Source organism: Hyla sarda, chromosome 1, assembly GCF_029499605.1.
Source record: "Hyla sarda isolate aHylSar1 chromosome 1, aHylSar1.hap1, whole genome shotgun sequence".
NCBI lineage: Eukaryota > Metazoa > Chordata > Amphibia > Anura > Hylidae > Hyla > Hyla sarda.
Genome location: NC_079189.1, coordinates 119,440,791 through 119,459,913, shown reverse-complemented (window position 1 = coordinate 119,459,913; position 19,123 = coordinate 119,440,791). Strand labels below are relative to the sequence as shown.

General features: G+C 43.1%; 1 protein-coding gene across 1 annotated transcript in view; it reads right to left on the bottom strand.

The window, feature by feature from the left end:
• The window catches only part of GLRA3 (glycine receptor alpha 3), a 205,424-nt gene that overhangs the window by 140,527 nt on the left and 45,774 nt on the right, over window positions 1-19,123 (bottom strand). The window contains exon 3 of the mRNA XM_056560691.1: window positions 14,186-14,253. Coding sequence (XP_056416666.1) covers window positions 14,186-14,253 — 68 coding nt within the window. The remainder of the gene's footprint in view (window positions 1-14,185; window positions 14,254-19,123) is intronic.

Genomic DNA, 19,123 nt, shown 5'->3' with positions numbered 1-19,123 from the left:
ACATATCCATATTTTGCTTAAAGGGAATCTGTTATCAGTATCACCCGCACTGACCTGTTGATACATGGTTATAGTGCAGGTGACACTGATGGAAACCATACTTACCGATGACTCTATTCTTCTGTAATCCCTGGTCTTCTGGATATGATGATGAGGAGCTTGGAGCACGAGGGGCATCCCGAGCCCAACCCTGTGCATGGTGGTGTCCGGTATTCTGAAGATATGTCGCAATGTTTTTTTCTATATTATGACTCCTCCCTCAGTGCTGAGCCTGCACTCCACTCTGCAGTATAAGAGCTCTTCTCTGCATGCACGATAGCCATAAGCAAGCAGCCTGAGCACAAGGGTAGGAGGCATGACAATAAAGAACCTAGTTGTCACGTCTGTGTTAACACACAGCTACAGTGATTTGCTTGTGTGTGAACAGTTTTATGTTCCCTGGCCAGGGAATAGTTAAAAGCCTCTGGCTTGCTATCCAATAGCTGTGTAACGCCGAGCGCTCCGGGCCCCGCTGCTTCCCCAGAGCGTTCGCGGCGTTACTCTGCTTGCAGTGCTCCGGTCGGCGTTGCTGACCGAGAGCGCTGCAACCCTGTCACCGGAAGGGATCCGATCCGCGGGACGGGACGTGCCCGCTCACGGATCGCATCCCATGTCTCTTCTCACCTGCCCCGTCCTTCCTCTGTCCCGTCCCGGCGCACGTGGCCCCGCTCTCTAAGGCGCGCGCGCCAGCTCTCTGAAATTTAAAGGGCCAGTGCACCACTAATTGGTGCCTGGCCCAATCAAGTCCAATCACTGTTTCCCTATAAAACATCACTTCCCCTTCCTGTCCCTGCTGGATCTTGTTGCCTAGTGCCTAGTGAAAGTGTTCCAGTGTGTCCTTTGCCTGTGTTTCCAGAATCTTTGCTGTTGCCCCTGACTACAAACCTTGCCGCCTGCCCTGACCTTTCTGCTACGTCTGACCTTGCCTTGCCTTGTCCTTTTGTACCGCGCCATCTCAGCTGCCAGAGAGGTTGAGTCGCTACCAGGTTGAACGACCTGGGGGTTACCTGCCGCAGCAAGTCCATCCCGCTTTGCGGCGGGCTCTGGTGAATACCAGTAACCCCTTAGACTCCGTTCCCCTGGTACGGCCCACGCCATCACCTCTCTGACACAGAGGATCCACTTCCAGTGTCCTCACCCTCCGCCAGCCCGGATCCTGACAAGCTGCTAGGGTGTGTCTACATAAGATCAGCTCTGTCTAGCCTCAGTGCTGGTGATTGAGATCATTCATTACATCCTGACTTTCTAACATGATGGACATTCTGCTTTGGAGCTCTTGGTGAAACACTCTTTCAATCTACTATTTTGCTTTAGCATGCACTTTATATTTTCTGGTTTTAGCTATGGTTAGGTTGCATGCTCTTAGTAGATTTTAAGCTGTGTTTGTATAGTCGGTTTTAGAATTTATATATCCTTTCTGCTATGTGTCTGTTCACACTGTGTTTGCTCTTGTATCCGTTTTCTTTTCCTTTTTTTTTTTTCCATATTAAATGTTTATTAACATTTTCAAGAAAGTACAGTCACACAACCGTCAGAGAAATGTCAGATAACAACTGGCACATTTGGTCACATGGCAAACAATCAACAATGAGGTTGGGGAGAGTCCACTTTGGGCTCCAGCCACAAATACAATCAAAATAAAGATTCAGCATCCCAAAGGGAGTCAAACATGGAAAACAGACGTGTGACCTCTACATTATCAGGTAAACGGGAGAGGGAAGTCAAGGGATAAAAAGAACAGGAAAAGAGGGGGAGGGACAGAAAGGGTCTTGTATCCGTTTTCTGTGTTATCGCTCCATGGGGACATTCCTGTGTCTACTGGAGGCTCTGATCTAGATATCCCTGTTATCTGTCCATGGGGACTCAGAGGGTATTGTTATTCCTGTGTCTACTGGCGGTGTTCTGAAGGGATTGAGATTATTCCTGTCTTGTGTTCAGTGTGAACTGTGTTCTATAATTATATCCGGTTGTAACTATTCATCCCTGTTACCGTTCCATGGGGACTCATTGTCTACTGGAGGTGTTCTGAAAGATTGTGAATAATCCTGTCTTGTGTTCAGTGTGAACAGTGTTCTATAATTATCTCCTGTTGTATCCGCTTTTCTGAGTTGTAAATTGGCATCCCTGTTACCTGTCCATGGGGACTCCGTGTCTACTGGAGGTGTTTGGAGGGATTGCGATTATTCCTGGTTAGCGATAGATCCCTGTTACTGGTCCATGGGGACTTTGTGTCTACTGGAGGTTCTGGGGGATTATGCTATATTCCTGTCTGTTCCTGGAGTCTGTTAAGACTCATCCATTTTCCTCTCTGGTGTTTTGAACTCTATATGTTTATTAGTTCTTGATTTCAGATCTTTGGAGTTTTGTACAAGACTACTGATGTTCACGACCACTGATCTATAGTGTCCTCTGTTCACGACCACTGAGTCCTCTGTTCATGGCCGCTGATCCATAGAGTCCCCTCTGCTGCTCACTGATCTGTGTCCTCTGATCTTAATCTGTTATAGGGTTCTATTTTCCTGTTATGTTTCTCGTTCCTGAACAACTGTTTATTAATATGTGTTTTTAGGCCCATGCACTTAAGTTCAGGGAGGGACTGGTGCCCAGTTGTCGATCCACCATTTAGGGTGGATAGGCAAGTAGACAGGGAGAGTGGTTTTAGGGTCAGTTTAGGGCTCACTCTACCTGTCCCCTGGTCAGTCCCTGACACTAGTGCTGCACACAGATCTTCAGAATACGGGATGTCACAGTTCATGGGAGACTTGGGAACGTGTCCATGCTCTAATTTCCTCATTTCTATATCCAGAAGATCGGGGATTAAAGAAGAACAGAGCCATGATCAGAAGATCAGTATGTATTGTTTTCATTTGTGTCACCCGCAATATAACCCTTTACCAACAGGTTAGAGTGGGTGATACTGATGACAATTTTTAAGTTTACAAGTGCATAATTGTTGTCAACTAATTTTTGTTATTGCATATTGCAAGGAGAGGGAAGGGGAAATTACAATAGTTCAGCATTAGCTTCTGTCAACACAGGGTCTAAAAAATATATTGAGATCCCTCAATGGGAGAATCTATGAGATCAAATCTAGTGTGGATGCAAAGAACCGACATCCAGGAGAGGGTTGAAAACCTCATAACCGGAGGAATGAAAATGAATGAAGCAATAAACCATAGTTACATAGTTAGTAGTTACATAGTTTATAAGGTTGAAAAAAGACCAGAGTCCATCAAGTTCAACCTATAACCCTAATGAGTCCCTGCTGAGTTTATCCAGAGGAAAAAAAAATAAAATAAAAAAAACTCATACTATAGGTAAAAATTCCTTTCTCTAAATATAGCATTAGAATAAATCCCTGGATCAACATTCTTTCCCTATAAATCTAGTATTCATAACCTGCAATGTTATTATTTTCCAAAAATGCATCCAGGCCCCTTTTACAACTCTTTTACAGCGTTCACCATGACCACCTCCTCAGGCTGAGAATTCCATAGTCTCACCATAGTCTCACTCTTACAGTAAAGAACCCCCGTCTGTGCTGGTGTAGAAACCTTATTTCCTCTAAACGTAGAGGATACCCCCTTGTTATGGATACAGTCCTGGGTATAAATAGGTCATGGGAGAGATCTCTGTACTGCCCCCTGATGTATTTATACATAGTTATTAGGTCTTCCCTAAGCCATCTTTTTTCTAAACTAAATAACCCTAATTCTTATAATCTTTCTGGGTACTGTAGTCCTCCCATTCCCCTTATGACTCTGGTTGTCCATCTTTGAATCCTCTCCTGCTCCACTATATCTTTCTTGTACACTGGTGCCCAGTACTGTACACAGTATTCTATGTGTGGTCTGACTAGTGATTTGTACAGTGGTAGAATTATTTCCTTGTCGTGGGCATCTATGCCCCTATTGATGCACCCCATGATTTTATTTGCCTTGGCAGCAGCTGTCCAACACTGGTCGTTACACCTATATTTACTGTTAACTAAGACTTTGAAATCCTTTTCCATGTCAGTCGTCCCAAGTGTTCTCCTATTTAATACATAATCCCAGCCCGGATTTTTCTTCCCCATGTGCATTACCTTACATTTATCAATGTTGAAACTCATCTGCCACTTCCCAGTCCAAACCTCCAACCTATCCACATCCATTTGTAACAGTGCACTGCCCTCTTTTGTGTTGACCACTTTACAGAGTTTAGTATAATCTGCAAATATTGCTACTTTACTATTCAACCCCTCTACAAGGTCATTAATGAATATATTAACCCCTTAAGGACCCATGACGTATGCATACGTCTCCGCACCCTGGGCTTTAAGGACCGATGACGTATGAGTACGCCATGGCGTTTTCCGGTCCCTACCGCTTCAGCAGGCATCCAGGGCAAACAACGAGGGGGGCCATGTAGGCCCCCCATGTCGGCGATCGTCGCAAATCGCGAGGGAAATCGCCCCTGCGATCTGCGGCGACCCGACCTGGGACCCGACCGCCCGGTAATTTTGCATGATCCCGGTTGTCACAGACAGCCAGGACCATGCTGAAGTATTGGAGCGAGGTGGCAAGCCTGCCACCTCCTCCTATCCCCTGCGATTCTTCGGTTAGCTAACCGACCAATCGCAGGGGGGGGGCGGCCCCTGGAAGTCCGGAGAGAAGAGGAGGAAGACCGGAGGACATGGAGGGGGATGGGGGAGTGCTGGGGACCGGCCCCGGTACTTACCTCGTCCCTGAAGACCCGGATCCCGGTGGCGGAGACGGCGGCGATGGCGACAGGTGAGTGGATCTTCGGCAGCGTCGCGGGACCTTTGCAGCAGTCCAGACCGCCGTAAAGCGATCTAGACTGCTCCATCTGGTCCCCTTACACTACAACTTCCAGCATGCCCAGACAGCCCTTGGCGTCCAGACATGCTGGGAGTTGCAGTTTTGCAACATCTGGAGGTCCGCAGTTTTGGGACCACTGTGCCCTTCCAGATGTTGCAAAACTACACATCCTCAGCATGCCCTTACTGTCCAGGCATGCTGGGAGTTGTAGTTCTGTAACATCTGACCCTTCAGATGTTGCAGAACTACAACTCCCAGCATGCCTGGACAGTTTTGGCATACTGGGAGTTGTAGTTTTGCAACATCTGGAAGGGCACAGATTGGGAACCACTGTATTAGTGGTCTGCAAACTGTAGTCCTCCAGATGTTGCAAAACTACAACTCCAAGCATGCTGGGAGTTGTAGTTCGGCAACATCTGGCTCTAAAGATGTTGCCGAACTACTACTTCCAGCATGCCTGAGAATGTTTGGGAGTAGTGGTTTTGCAACAACTGGAGGCACACTGGTTGGGAAACATTGTCTGTTTCCTAGCTCAGTGTTTCCCAACCCGTGTGCCTCCAGCTGTTGCAAAACTATAACTACCAGCATGCACTGATAGACTGTGCATGCTAGGAGTTGTAGTTTTGCAACAGCTGGAGGTCCCCCCCCCCTGTGAATGTAGAGGGTACATTCACATGGGCAGGGGGCTTACAGTGAGCATCAGGCTGCAAGTTTGCAGCTCAAACTCGCAGCGGGAAACTCTCTGTAATCCCCCGCCCTTGTGACTGTACTCTAAAAACACTACACTACACTAACACAAAATAAAATAAAAAGTAAAAAACACTACATATACACATACCCCTACACAGCCCCCCTCCCCAATAAAAATGAAAAACGTCTGGTACGCCACTGTTTCCAAAATGGAGCCTCCAGCTGTTGCAAAACAACAACTCCCAGTATTGCCGGACAGCCGTTGACTGTCCAAGCATGCTGGGAGTTTTAAAACAGCTGGAGGCACCCTGTTTGGGAATCACTGGCGTAGAATACCCCTATGTCCACCCCTATGCAAATCCCTAATTCAGGCCTTAAATGCGCATGGCGCTCTCACTTTGGAGCCCTGTCGTATTTCAAGGCAACAATTTAGGACCACATATGGGGTTTCACCGTACTCAGGAGAAATTGCCTAACAAATTTTGGGGGGCTTTTTCTCCTTTCACCCCTTATGAAAAGGTGAAGTTGTGGTCTACACCAGCATGTTAGTGTAAAAAAATAATTTTTTTACACTAACATGCTGGTGTTGCCCTATACTTTTCATTTTGACAAGAGGTAAAATGGAAAAAAGCCCCCCAAAATTTGTAATGCAATTTCTCCCGACTATGGAGATACCCCATATGTGGGCGCAAAGTGCTCAGGGGGCGCACAACAAGGCCCAGAAGGGAGAGTGCACCATGTAAATTTGATATGATTTGCACAGTGGTGGCTGATTGTTACAGCGGTTTTGACAAACGCAAAAAAAACAAAACCCCACATGTGACCCCCATTTTGGAAACTACACCCCTCACGGAATGTAATAAGGGGTGCAGTGAGAATTTACCCCCCACTGGTGTCTGACAGATCTTTGGAACAGTGGGCTGTGCAAATTAAAAATTTTATACAGCCCACTGTTCCAAAGATCTGACAGACACCAGTGGGGGGTAAATGCTCACTGTACCCCTTTTTACATTCCTCAATGGGTCTAGTTTCCAAAATGGTACGCCATGTGGGGGTTATTTTGCTGTCCTGGCACCATAGGGGCTTCCTAAATGCGACATGCCCCTGAGCAAAATTTGCTTTCAAAAAGCCAAATATGACTCCTCCTCCGATTGTAGTTCGCCCGTAGTGCACTTCAGGTCAACCTATGGGGAACCTCCATATTCAGAAGAGATGGGGTTACAAATTTTGGGGGGTATTTTCTGCTGTTAACCCTTGCAAAAATGTGAAATTTGGGGGGGAAACACATTTTAGTGAAATTTTATTTTCATTTTTTTACATTTGCAAAAGTCGTGAAACACCTGTGGGGTATTAAGGTTCACTCTATTACTTGTTACGGTCCTCAAGGGGTCTAGTTTCCAAAATGGTATGCCATGTGGTTTTTTTTTTGCTGTTCTTGCACCATAGGGGCTTCCTAAATGCAACATGCCCCGCTAAAACCATTTTAGAAAAACGTACTCTCCAAAATCCCCTTGTCGCTCCTTCGCTTCTGAGCCCTCTACTGCACCCGCCGAACACTTGACATAGACATATGAGGTATGTGCTTACTCGAGAGAAATTGGGCTACAAATATAAGTATAAATTTTCTCCTTTTACCCCTTGTAAAAATTCAAAAATTGGGTCTACCACAACATGCGAGTGCAAAAAATGAAGATTGTGAATTTTCTCCTTCACTTTGCTGCTATTCCTGTGAAACACGTAAAGGGTTAAAATGCTGACTGAATGGCATTTTGAATACTTTGGGGGGTGCAGTTTTTATAATGGGGTCATTTTTGGCATATTTCTAATATGAAGACCCTTCAAATCCACTTCAAACCTGAAATGGTCCCTGAAAAATTGTGAGTTTGGAAATGTTGAGAAAAATTGGAAAATTGCTGCTGAACTTTGAAGCCCTCGGATGTCTTCCAAAAGTAAAACCACATCAATTTTATGATGCAAACATAAAGTGGACATATTGTATATGTGAATAAAGAAAATTATTTGGAATATCCATTTTCCTTACAAGCAGAGAGCTTCAAAGTTAGAAAAATGCAACATTTTCAAATTTTTCATCAAATTTGGGGATTTTTCACCAAGAAAGGATGCAAGTTACGACAAAATTTTACCACTATGTTAAAGTAGAATATGTCACGAAAAAACAATCTCGGAATCAGAATGATAACTAAAAGCATTCCAGAGTTATTAATGTTTAAAGTGACAGTGGTCAGATGAGCAAAAAATGGCCGTGTCCTAAGGTGGTTAAATAGGGGTTAAATAGGAGTTAAATAGGACAGGACCCAAGACTGACCCATGTGGTGCCCCGCTAGTAACAGTCACCCAATCAGAATAAGTACCATTAATAACCACCCTCTATTTGCTATCACTGAGACAGTTAGTTACACATATTCTCACCAAGCCCAGTCCTTCTCATTTTATGCACCAACCTTTTATGTGGCACCATATCAAATGCTTTGGAAAAATCCCAATTTTTCCCCCTGGTCCAGTATGGATCTCACCTCCTCATAAAAGCTGATCAGGTTAGTTTGACAGGACCGATCTCTCATAGAGCAATTCTGGAGTCATACATTTATTTTTATCAAGATGCTCCAAAGTATCTCTCAGAAAACCCTCAAACTATTTACATACAATTGTAAATTGCAGCCTGAAACGTTTTTTTAATACAAGTTAATATGATATCATTATACCTATTACAAACACACATTTTTTGTGTTTTCTTCTACTGGGAACCTTTATATCATAAAGGGGTTTCCCCACAATTAGACCTTATCCCATACCAACATGATAGTGGAAAACTGCCAGATCACAGTAGGGTTTGGCTTCTAGAACCCTTCTCCTGCTATCTCAAGAATAGGGACTTGAGTTGTAGGTTGGAATGGAGTGGCAGTGCATATGTGTGCCCTTGCCCACCGCTCCATTAATTCTCTATGGCAGTTGTTGGAGATAGCTGGGACCTGAACAGTGGCAGCCAAATGTGTGCATTACCACCCCATTCTGACAATTCAAATCCCTGTTCTCAGGTTTGCTGGGTTTACCAAGATCTTGCTCCAAGAAGTGGAGCAAATTACACCCCTATGCACAGATACATGAAAGCTACATCAAGAAAAATAAAACCATGTTTGTTGTGCCCACTAGACTGCTCATGTCCTCCTCAACTGCTAAAGAGGACAAAAAATGGTGTTGTAGTAGTGTGGCTTGCAGTAATATAAAGGGCTAGACACTGAGAGATTGCACTATAAGGCATGAAGATTCAACTATTACTTTTACTATCACTTCTATCCATGCATATTAAAGGGGTTTTCTCATGAAAAACATTTATCACATATCTACAGGATAGGTGATAAGTGTATCTGGGTTTTCCATTGTTGGGACTGTCACCAATCAACAGAATAGGGGTCATGTGTCACCCATATGCATAGTATTTGCACTGGCATTCCATTCAACTCTATGGGACTGATTAAAACCAAGTTCTGTGCTCAGCTATCTCTATCAGTTACATAAAGTTGAATGGAGCAGCAGCACACATGCCCAAGTGCTCTCCCATTCAAATGGGGGACACATGGCCTCATTGTCATGATCAAGAGGGGCCCCAGTGGTTGGACCCCCAGCCATAAGAAACTTATCATATATTCTGTGGATTAAAGGGGTACTTCTGCCCTAAGACATCTTATCCCCTATCCAAAGGATAGGGGATAAGATGCCTGATCGCAGGGGTCCTGCTGCTGGGGACCCATCAATCTTTCATGCAGCACCCCGCTATCATCAGCATCCAGAGCTGGGTCTGGTGAATCATGATCACAGGGCCAGAGTATTGTGACGTCGCGGCTCCGCTCCCGTGTGACGTCCTGCTCCACCCCCTCAACGCAAGCCTATGGGAGGGGGCGTGGTGGCTGCCACGCCCCTTCCCATGGACTTGCATTGGGGGGGCAGAGCGTGACATCACACGGGGCGGAGCCATGACATCACGATACTCCGGCCCCGTGACCGTGATTCATCAGACCTGGAGCAATGTATGCTCCGGAGGCTGATGATAGCGGGGTGCTGCATGAAAGATTGAGGGTTTCCCCAGTGGTGGGACCCCAGCAATCAGGCCTCTTATCCCCTATCCTTTGTATAGGGGATAAGATGTCTTAGGGACGGAGTACCCCTTTAAAGACATAGACCATTGTACTCAATTTAGACATTTCCACAGCAAAATAGGATATTCTGTGTTTATATAACCAGCATATTTTCCTTGACAAACCTTTCCAACATTTAAAATGAAATGTAAAATGGCAATTGTTTGGTTACCCAGATTGTTTTCCTATAACATGTGGTGCCTACAAAATGGAAATTAGCAGGAAAATCAACAGCTGTGTCCTATCTGACTGTTTCTCTGTTTTATATGAAAACAAACATATTGTCCAAATGAGATTTGCATAATGTGCAACTGAAAACAAAAGGCATTAAATGATATGGAGAATAAATGTAGACACCTTCAAATGGCTGGAAATGTGACACATATCACTACTATGCTTATACTTATGGCAAGTAAACCAAGCTAAAATCTAGAATCCTGTGGTATATAAATAGATTTTGTCAGTGACAGTACATAGGAAAATCTAAAAATATTTCCAATATAAGGATTCCAAAATATTAACCCCTTAAATGGGCACTGTCATGAAGTACAAAAATTGATATGTTGTAGTACTTAAGTACTACAACATATCTCTAATATACTTTAATAAAAAAAAAAGTGATTTTAAACAACTTTAAAATCACTTTTAAATTCGGCCACTAGGGTTCGCCCTCCTAGTGGCCGAATGCATTCAGCAGTGACGTCACCACTGAATTTCGACTCATTTCAGCCTGGCAATGAGTCGAAATTCAGGCACTGCTGTGCTCGCTCCCGCCTGTCAATCAAACAGGCGAGAGCGAGCACGCTGATAGCTGGGGCTGCGCGCATTGGCCAGCAACACTGGCCTTGCGCGCGGCCCCGCCCGCCCCCGTTACCCTGTCCGGAGGCAGCGCGAGCACTCATTGCTGCGCTGATCCTCCGGATGGGTAAGTCTGATCTGAAGTCTTATATTTGCCGGTGTGAGGTGGACGCATGGATCTATGGGGCGCAAAAAACCACCTCACACCGGCAGTAATATCGTGCACGGCAGGCCGGCGTTGCTCCTCTACTCCTCCTCCCTGGATAGCACATGCACAGCTAAACAGGGAGGAGGAGACCCCGGAGCTGCCTGCCGTGCTATTGGCAGATCATCTATGCGCGCTCCCGACAGGAGCGCTGCATAGACGATCTGAGGGCGGAAGCAAGCGCCCAGCAAGGCATCAGTGACGTCTTGCCTGCTGGGAAGCGCTGCTTCCTGCCCTGCTTGATAGAGCAGATTTAGAAGCACTAAATCTGCTCTATTAAAGCAATTTAAAATGTTTTTAAAGCCAGGTAGGGGGTTAGGGCTAGATTATTAATAGGTAGGGACATATTAGATTATATATAACTTGGTGGGAGCTACACTTTAGAGATTAAGGACTCAGCGTTTTTCCATTTTTGCATTTTCGTTTTTTCCTCCTTACCTTTAAAAAATCATAACTCTTTCAATTTTGCACCTACAAATCCATATGCTGGCTTATTTTTTGTGCCACCAATTCTACTTTGTAATGACATCAGTCATTTTACCCAAATATCTATGGCGAAATGGAAAAAAAAATCATTGTGAGACAAAATTGAAGAAAAAAAACACGCCATTTTGTAACTTTTGGGGGCTTCCGTTTCTACACAGTACATTTTTCTGTAAAAATGACACTGTATCTTTAGTCTGTAGGTCCATACGATTAAAATGATACCCTACTTATATAGGTTTGATTTTGTCGTACTTCTGGAAAAAAATCATAACTACATGCAGGAAAATTTATACTTTTAAAATTGTCCTCTACTGACCCCTATAACTTTTTTATTTTTCCGCGTATGGGGCAGTATGAGGGCTAATTTTTTGCGCTGTGATCTAAAGTTTTTAGCAGTACAATTTTTACATTGATAGGACTTATTGATCGGATAGGACTTTTTATTCATTTTTTCTTGATATAAAAAGTGACCAACAATGCACTATTTTGGACTTTGGAATTTTTTTGCGCGCGCGCCATTGACCGTGCGGTTTAATTAATGATATATTTTTATAATTTGGACATTTCCGCATGCGGCGATACCACATATGTTTATTTTTAATTACACTGGTTTTTTTTTATGGGAAAAGGGGGGTGATTCAAACTATTAATAGGGAAGGGGTTAAATGATCTTTATTCACTTTTTTTTTTGCAGTATTATAGCTCCCATAGGGACCTATAACACTGCATACACTGATCTTTTACATTGATCACTGGTTTCTCATAGGAAACCAGTGATCAATGATTCTGCCACTTGACTGCTCATGCCTGGATCTCAGGCACTGAGCAGTCATTCGGCGATTGGACAGCGAGGAGGCAGGTAGGAACCCTCCAGCTGTCCTGTAAGCTGTTCGGGATGCCGCAATTTCACCGCGGCTATCCCGAACAGCTCCCTGAGCTAACCGGCATACTTTCACTTTCACTTTAGACGCGGCGTTCAACTTTGAATGCCGCGTCTAAAGGGTTAATAGCGCGCGGCAGCGCGATCAATGCTGCACGCTATTAGCCACGGGTCCCGGCCGTTGTTACAACGGCTGGGCCCGACTCGCTATGACGCTGCCGTGGCCCCGCACGGCGTGGCCCCGCGTTATAGATCGGGAGCGGACTCATGACGTTCCAGTACGTCATGAGTCCTTAAGGGGTTGTTTCATTAGCCTACAGTTCAATTAACTGGGATCTACATTAATCATTTGTTCATAGCAGAGTGGGGGTGTAATGTGCGTTAGAGTTCTGTAAGGCTGGGTTCACATATATCAGGCATCCAGCATAGTTTCCCTCCGGCATGTACCGGAGGGAAATTGATGCTAGAACTGATCCTATTTATTTGAATGGGACAGTTCACAATCATCCAGCATCCCAATTTTGATGCCGGATGGTTGGACATGCCTGACAGCATCGGACAAGGGAAGGCAGCTTGCTGTCATCCCCTGTGCAGTGCCAGAAACAATGGATGTCGGAAGCCATACAACTCATGACAACTGATGCATGTTGTCATCAGTTGCGGCATCAGTTGCGGCATCAGTTTCGGCGAGATTTAGGCTGAGTTCACTTAGGTTGGATGCCGGACATATGTGAGCTCAGCCTAACAGAGTCCTGTGTAGAGTCCTCTTACTGCAATTTATACTATAGGTAGGTTTGCACTTTTGCCTTGCATTGCTGGCTTCTCGATGGTTCAAGCTAACCAAGGGAAATATTTGCATGGAGTTTGTATGTCCTCTCTGTGTTTGCATGAATTTATTTTCTCTACGTTTTATCCCATGCTCCAAAACACATACTAATAGGTTAATTTGGAATTAAGTTTGGGCGTTATAGCGACAGGGACCAATGTAAGTGGTGATCTCTGTACAGTGCGGAAAAATATATTGGTGCTAAATACTATGCTAAAACTGCAGTGCTTCAAGGGATTGACCTTAAAGGGGTACTCCGGCCCTAATACATCTTATCCCCCTATCCTTTGGATGTCATCTGTCATTCAGCAACCACCTTTGCGAGCACTCTGAGCCTCCAGCACTGCGGAGAGCTCCCAAAGGTAGGTGCTGAATGACAGATTGCGATCAGACATCTTATCCCCTATACTTTGGATAGGGGATAAGGTGTATTAGGGTCGGAGTACCTCCTTAAGGCCATGTTCACACAAAGTTTTTTATTTTTTTTTGTAGCAAACAAAAGTTTTATGTTTTGTAAAAGAACATGTTATAAAAATTGGTTACAATTTTCTTTTACATTTTAAATTCCATTTTTACTGTTTTATGGACTGCTAAAAATGTGTATACTAATGACCGGGTTTCCATAGACTTCAATGTAACACATTATTTTTTTTTTTTTTTTAAAACTCCTTTTGCCATTAACATTTGAACCGTATGGTTATGTTTAAACAATGAACAAAACAAGGAAGCTGAATTAACCCCCTTTTCACAACTAACACTGCTGGGTCCCAACAGACCCCATTGACTTGAATGGGGTCCATCTGGTGTCTGGAATTATAGGGGAGTTGAGTGGAAAAAAATAGGACAGGCAGTGTTTTTTTTTTTTTCTTTTCTCTGCTCAACTCACGTTCTTTAAATGAGCTTCTCAACTAAGCTCCCCTTAGTGGAGCATGGCGGCAAAGTGAGTGCCTACAGTATAGATTTAGCTATGGTTATCTTGTGTATGTGACATAGTCACAGTGTCATTATGACCATATCAGTTAGTTACTTCAGACTTTGCGTTGATATATATATTTTTTTTATAAACTGTAAAAAATTGCCAATAATGGAGGAATTTCTAAAGTACAATTCAATAAGTTATAATAATTCTCCATCTATTATGTTATACCCACAACAATTATCCTATGGTAAGTAATTTATAAAACAATTGCCATTTAACATGCAAAAGAAGAAGATTATATAAGAGATCAGGTGATGACAAATGGAACACTTGTAGAGCAAGCACACATATTATTACCATGTACTTACCATAGTGGTTTCTGCAATGGATCCAAAGCTGTTAACAAATATGTTGCAGGTGACATTTACTGGAGGTCCTGTAAAACAGTAAATAATAATGCAATGAAAATGAATCATAGGAAATAAATAAAATATATGTTAACCATTTAATGGTTTAATATGGTCTAATATATTTATATTGTAAATGTGAATGTGATGTGTGAAGCCATTTATTACATGTACAAAATGCAAATATAACTATTAACTATTTATTTTGCCAGTTTTTATGTGAGGCCCAGTACAATCTAGCAATGAGTAAAAGCTAAGTTTGCACATTGTTTGCTGGTAACTTTAGGTAGATAGATATTTTGTATTTTGGTAAATTTTTCGGTCGTTATTCTGATCACTATTTTTAGGCAAAACCAGGGGTGAGATTAAAACACAAAAAGGAGCTGCTTACTCTACCTGTGATTGAAATTCAAAGTTAAATGGACTTAGTTACCTATAGCAACAAAAATATTAATGGAATGGCTTAGGCCACCGGAAGAGGAAGATACGCCAAAATAGTGAATCAGCAGGTTGCTGCATCTCCATATTTCCATTTGGATGGTCACGTATACCTAAAGGAAACTCCACCAGAATGTTTTATCGGCAGTGCTGGAATCAAGGATTTACCAATGTTGCGCTGGTCTCTATGACTGCCAGATCTAAGGGTTTGCCCTTTTCCCCATTGATGCTTGATATTTTGGCATAGAAAACATAAAAGAACAGGAGCGCTTCCATGTGTAGGATCATCAAACCAAAAGGAATTAAACAATGGGTGAATAATATGCTCACCTTTTCCAGTTGTGCAAAAGGCACAACACTCGAATAAGTAAAATGGAGATCAGACTATTGCAGTGTTAGCTGGCTGCTGCAGGTATCCCACGCCGGACTGGCGTATCAAGGAAACTGGAATACACACACTGGATGGTTTGGGAATTGTTCCTGCGCTGCTTAATCTCCCAACAAGATGAATGAGGGTAAGAAGGATAATCCTTTCAAAACTTTATTCTTTATAAAACATGCAACGCGTTTCAGGACCAGGGTGGACCTTTCATCAGGCATGGTTTCCTTGCAGTAACTTTAAAAGGGCACTGTCAGATATCAAAACTTTTTAAATGCTGTATATCTTTGCAGAACATTAACCTGTCTGCTATACTTCATAAGAAAATGTTATATGCTTTTTATAGAAATCCTGGCTTATAAAATCATGGTTGTGTTCAAGCTGAAGTACAGGCATGGACAAAGTCCAGTAAGTGAGGGTGGGCTAGCACTCCTTTGTGCTCGCTTCTGTCTGATAGCACTCCTCTGTGCTCTCTCCTGTCTGATAGTACTCCTCTGTGCTCTCTTCTGTCTGATAGTTCTCCTCTGTGCTCTCTCCTGTCTGATAGTACTCCTCTGTGCTCTCTCCTGTCTGATAGCACTCCTCTTTGTGCTCTCCTGTCTGATAGTACTCCTCTGTGCTCTCTCCTGTCTGATAGCACTCCTCTGTGCTCTCTCCTATCTGATAGTACTCTTCTGTGTGCTCTCCTGTCTGATAGTACTCCTCTGTGCTCTCTCCTGTCTGCTAGTACTCCCCTGTGCTCTCTCCTGTCTGCTAGCACTCCTCTGTGCTCTTTCCTGTCTAATAGCACTCCTCTGTGCTCTCTCCTGTCTGATAGTACTCCTCTGTGCGCTCTCCTGTCTGATAATACTCCTCTGTGCTCTATCCTGTCTGATAGCAGTCCTTTGTGCTCTCTCCTGTCTGATAGTACTCCTCTGTGTGCTTTCCTGTCTGGTAGTACTCCTCTGTGTGCTCTCCTGTCTGGTAGTACTCCTCTGTTCTCTCTCCTGTCTGATAGCACTCCTCTGTGCTCTTTCCTGTCTGATAGTACTCCTCTGTGTTCTCTCCTGTCTGATAGTACTCCTCTGTGCTCTCTCCTGTCCTATCAGACACAGTGAAGTGCTAGTCCACCCTCACTCACTGGACTTTGTCCATGCCTGTGCTACAGCTTGGACAAAGCCATGATTTTATAAGCCATGATTTCTATAAAAAGGAAATATATTTTTTTATGAAGTATATCTCAACTAACATAGATAAACTTGATAAAATTGTAGGTGACATAGAGTTAAATATTTTAGCGAATACCTTTATTTAGTAAATATGCATCCTTCTCCTAATATTTCTGCTTCTTTCTTACTTTTGTTGCCTAGGTTACAGAGCACCACTTTACTCTACAACAGTGTTTCTTATGCGTGTTTCTCAAGACCCCCCCCAATAGGTCATGTTTTTGGGATTTCCTTAGTCTTTCACTGGTGAAATAACTGTGGTGATGACTGATTCACTGACCATATTTATATCACCTGTCAAAGAATAAAGAAATCCTGAAAACATGATCTGTTGACAGGAGGGGGGGGGGTCTTCAGGACTGTGCTTGAGAAACACTGCTCTAGGAGAAGTAAATGGGCTAATGGGGAGCAGGTGTCTTAAATTCACACTCTTTAATTACATGCCACGTCATGGCAATGAACTCTCAAAGAAAAAAAAATTATGCTCTACAGAAAGATGGCCTAGGCTATGGGAAGATTGCCAAGACCCTAAAATTGATCTGCAGTGCGGTAGGCAAGACCATACAGAAGTTTCACAGCCATGATTGACTGAGTGCACATGCTCAGTATCATATCCAATGGTAGTCTTTAGGAAATAGACCTATGAGTGCTGCCAGCAGTGCTGCATATGTTGAAGGGGTGGTGGTCAACCTGTCAGTGCTCGGATCATATGCTGCACACTGCATTAAATAGGTCTGCATGGCTGTTGTCAAAGAAGGAAGCCTCTTCTAAATATAAAACACCAAAAAGCCCACAAACAGTTTGCTGAAGACAATTAGACTAAGGTGTTTATTAATGGAACAATGTCCTTTATGTCCTGTGGTTCGATGAGACCAAGATAAACTATGTGTCTGCTGATTGTAGCCTATAAGGCTGCACTTCTTCTGCTGATATTCCTGCTCCTTTCCTCTCCTTGACAGCTGACTGTATCGGAGGAATAACAAGTGAAGGAGGCAAGTATGCTAAGTAAATGTATTTGCAAAAATATTTACCCTAATATTACCTGATTACCTCCCTATGCTACTGCTGTCTGCTCACACTCCCAGGATTGCTGGTGGATGGGCTGGAGTAAGATGCAGGTCTTCTGCTTCTGTGTCTAACAGGTCCCGAGCTAAAGCACTATGCCTGTAACTGTCAGACATGATGAATGGATTAAGATAAACCAGAACAGGAAGCCTGATGTGTGCTCAGGAGCTTAGATCACAGGGAGTGAAATCACAACTGCTTCTAAAGCAGAGCTGGTGGACAGGAACCATGATTGCAAGCTGAGAACAAGAGAGGAGATAAGAGATAACTTTAAAACCAGGCAAGTTTGCTAAATTAAGCCAACTGAAAACCTGTTTATGGTTTAAAATTCCAATAAAAGTACTTTACCATTAAATAAATAATTTATCAGTGAGTATTTATATCTTACAAGGCAACAGTATAGAAAAAAATGCTATGTATTCTAGTCTCCTACTTTCCCCTTTTCAAACAATGTAGGAAGATAAATTCCATTACAGTGCTATTTAATATGCATGAGGACCAAGCAATAAAAAAGTGACTACTGTAATAATGAGATGCTCAGAGATTATAAAAGATATTAGCAGTGATGACGGTGGCAACATTATTTTCAGAGATTCATTAGAAAAACTCAAAGTCAATTGACTTCCATCCTGTGGTCATTTGTGCAGGTACATAATATTCCTCTGTGGTTGAAGATTGGAAAGCTTACCTAACTGACCTCATAAAAGTTATGGAAATGATGCTGCTATTTTTCATTAAGCAGCCCATTTTACGCATCTAGAACCTTCCAGGCAGGTTAACAATTAATAAAAGGGGGAGAAAAAAAAATCTTGTTTCTCAGTATGAGACAGTTGTTGTTTTCTTATGCTAGAAATGTTTAATAACAAATATCCAACGGAACTAACAATCCATGAAACATGTAGTCCATTATTGATGCTTGTATTTTAGTAAGAATTTACAGCAACAACAGATTATTTTACTTCAATACACCCAGCAGTCCACTTTACTTTAATCAGAGGTCCACAGCGTTTACCAGGCTTCAAGGGGAATCTACTAAAGACTTCTCAAGCACAGAGTTCTGCTGTATCTTGTGCTCACTGCAAGTATATTCTTTCACATTAAATATTTGTCCACACCATTTGTCTGTCCAACATTCAAAAACCAGGTACTTGATCTTCTCTTTCCTGCTGGTGTAGAATGTCACTGGTATTGGAAAAACAATGACCACTTAACCTTCTTAGACATAGGTATTTTTTACATTACTGTCTATATCAATATTAAAGAAGAAATAGCCCTCCACAGGATTTCTGGTGGTCCATGATGTGGTGCTGTGATGTCAAAAATGGTGGGCCTAGTCACTAGACTAGGACCATCCTTGACATCAACTAGAGGGAAAGCATACACCAATCACTTTGCAGTGGCGACTCAGCAAGGGCGGGGATAGCGAACTCACATACAACTGACATTGGCTATCCCTGTCTCTAAGTAAAGGAAGATCCTACTTAGTAGGACCTTTTGTGGCTGCAGCAAAGTGGTCCTGGTCACATGATTGTGATGTCAGAGAAGGTCCTTAAACATATATATGCTATGAGGTCAGACAACCTTTAGCAGGGGCAGGTGACTATATAAAGAAGGTTGCTGATTGTGGCCCACACAGCAGTGCAATCACAGTGAGTGCAGACACATATGTATTGCAGGCATTCCCATGACAACTAGAGATGAGCGAACTTACAGTAAATTTGATTTGTCACGAACTTCTCGGCTTGGCAGTTGATGACTTATCCTGCATAAATTAGTTCAGCTTTCAGGTGTTGCGGTGGGCTGGAAAAGACA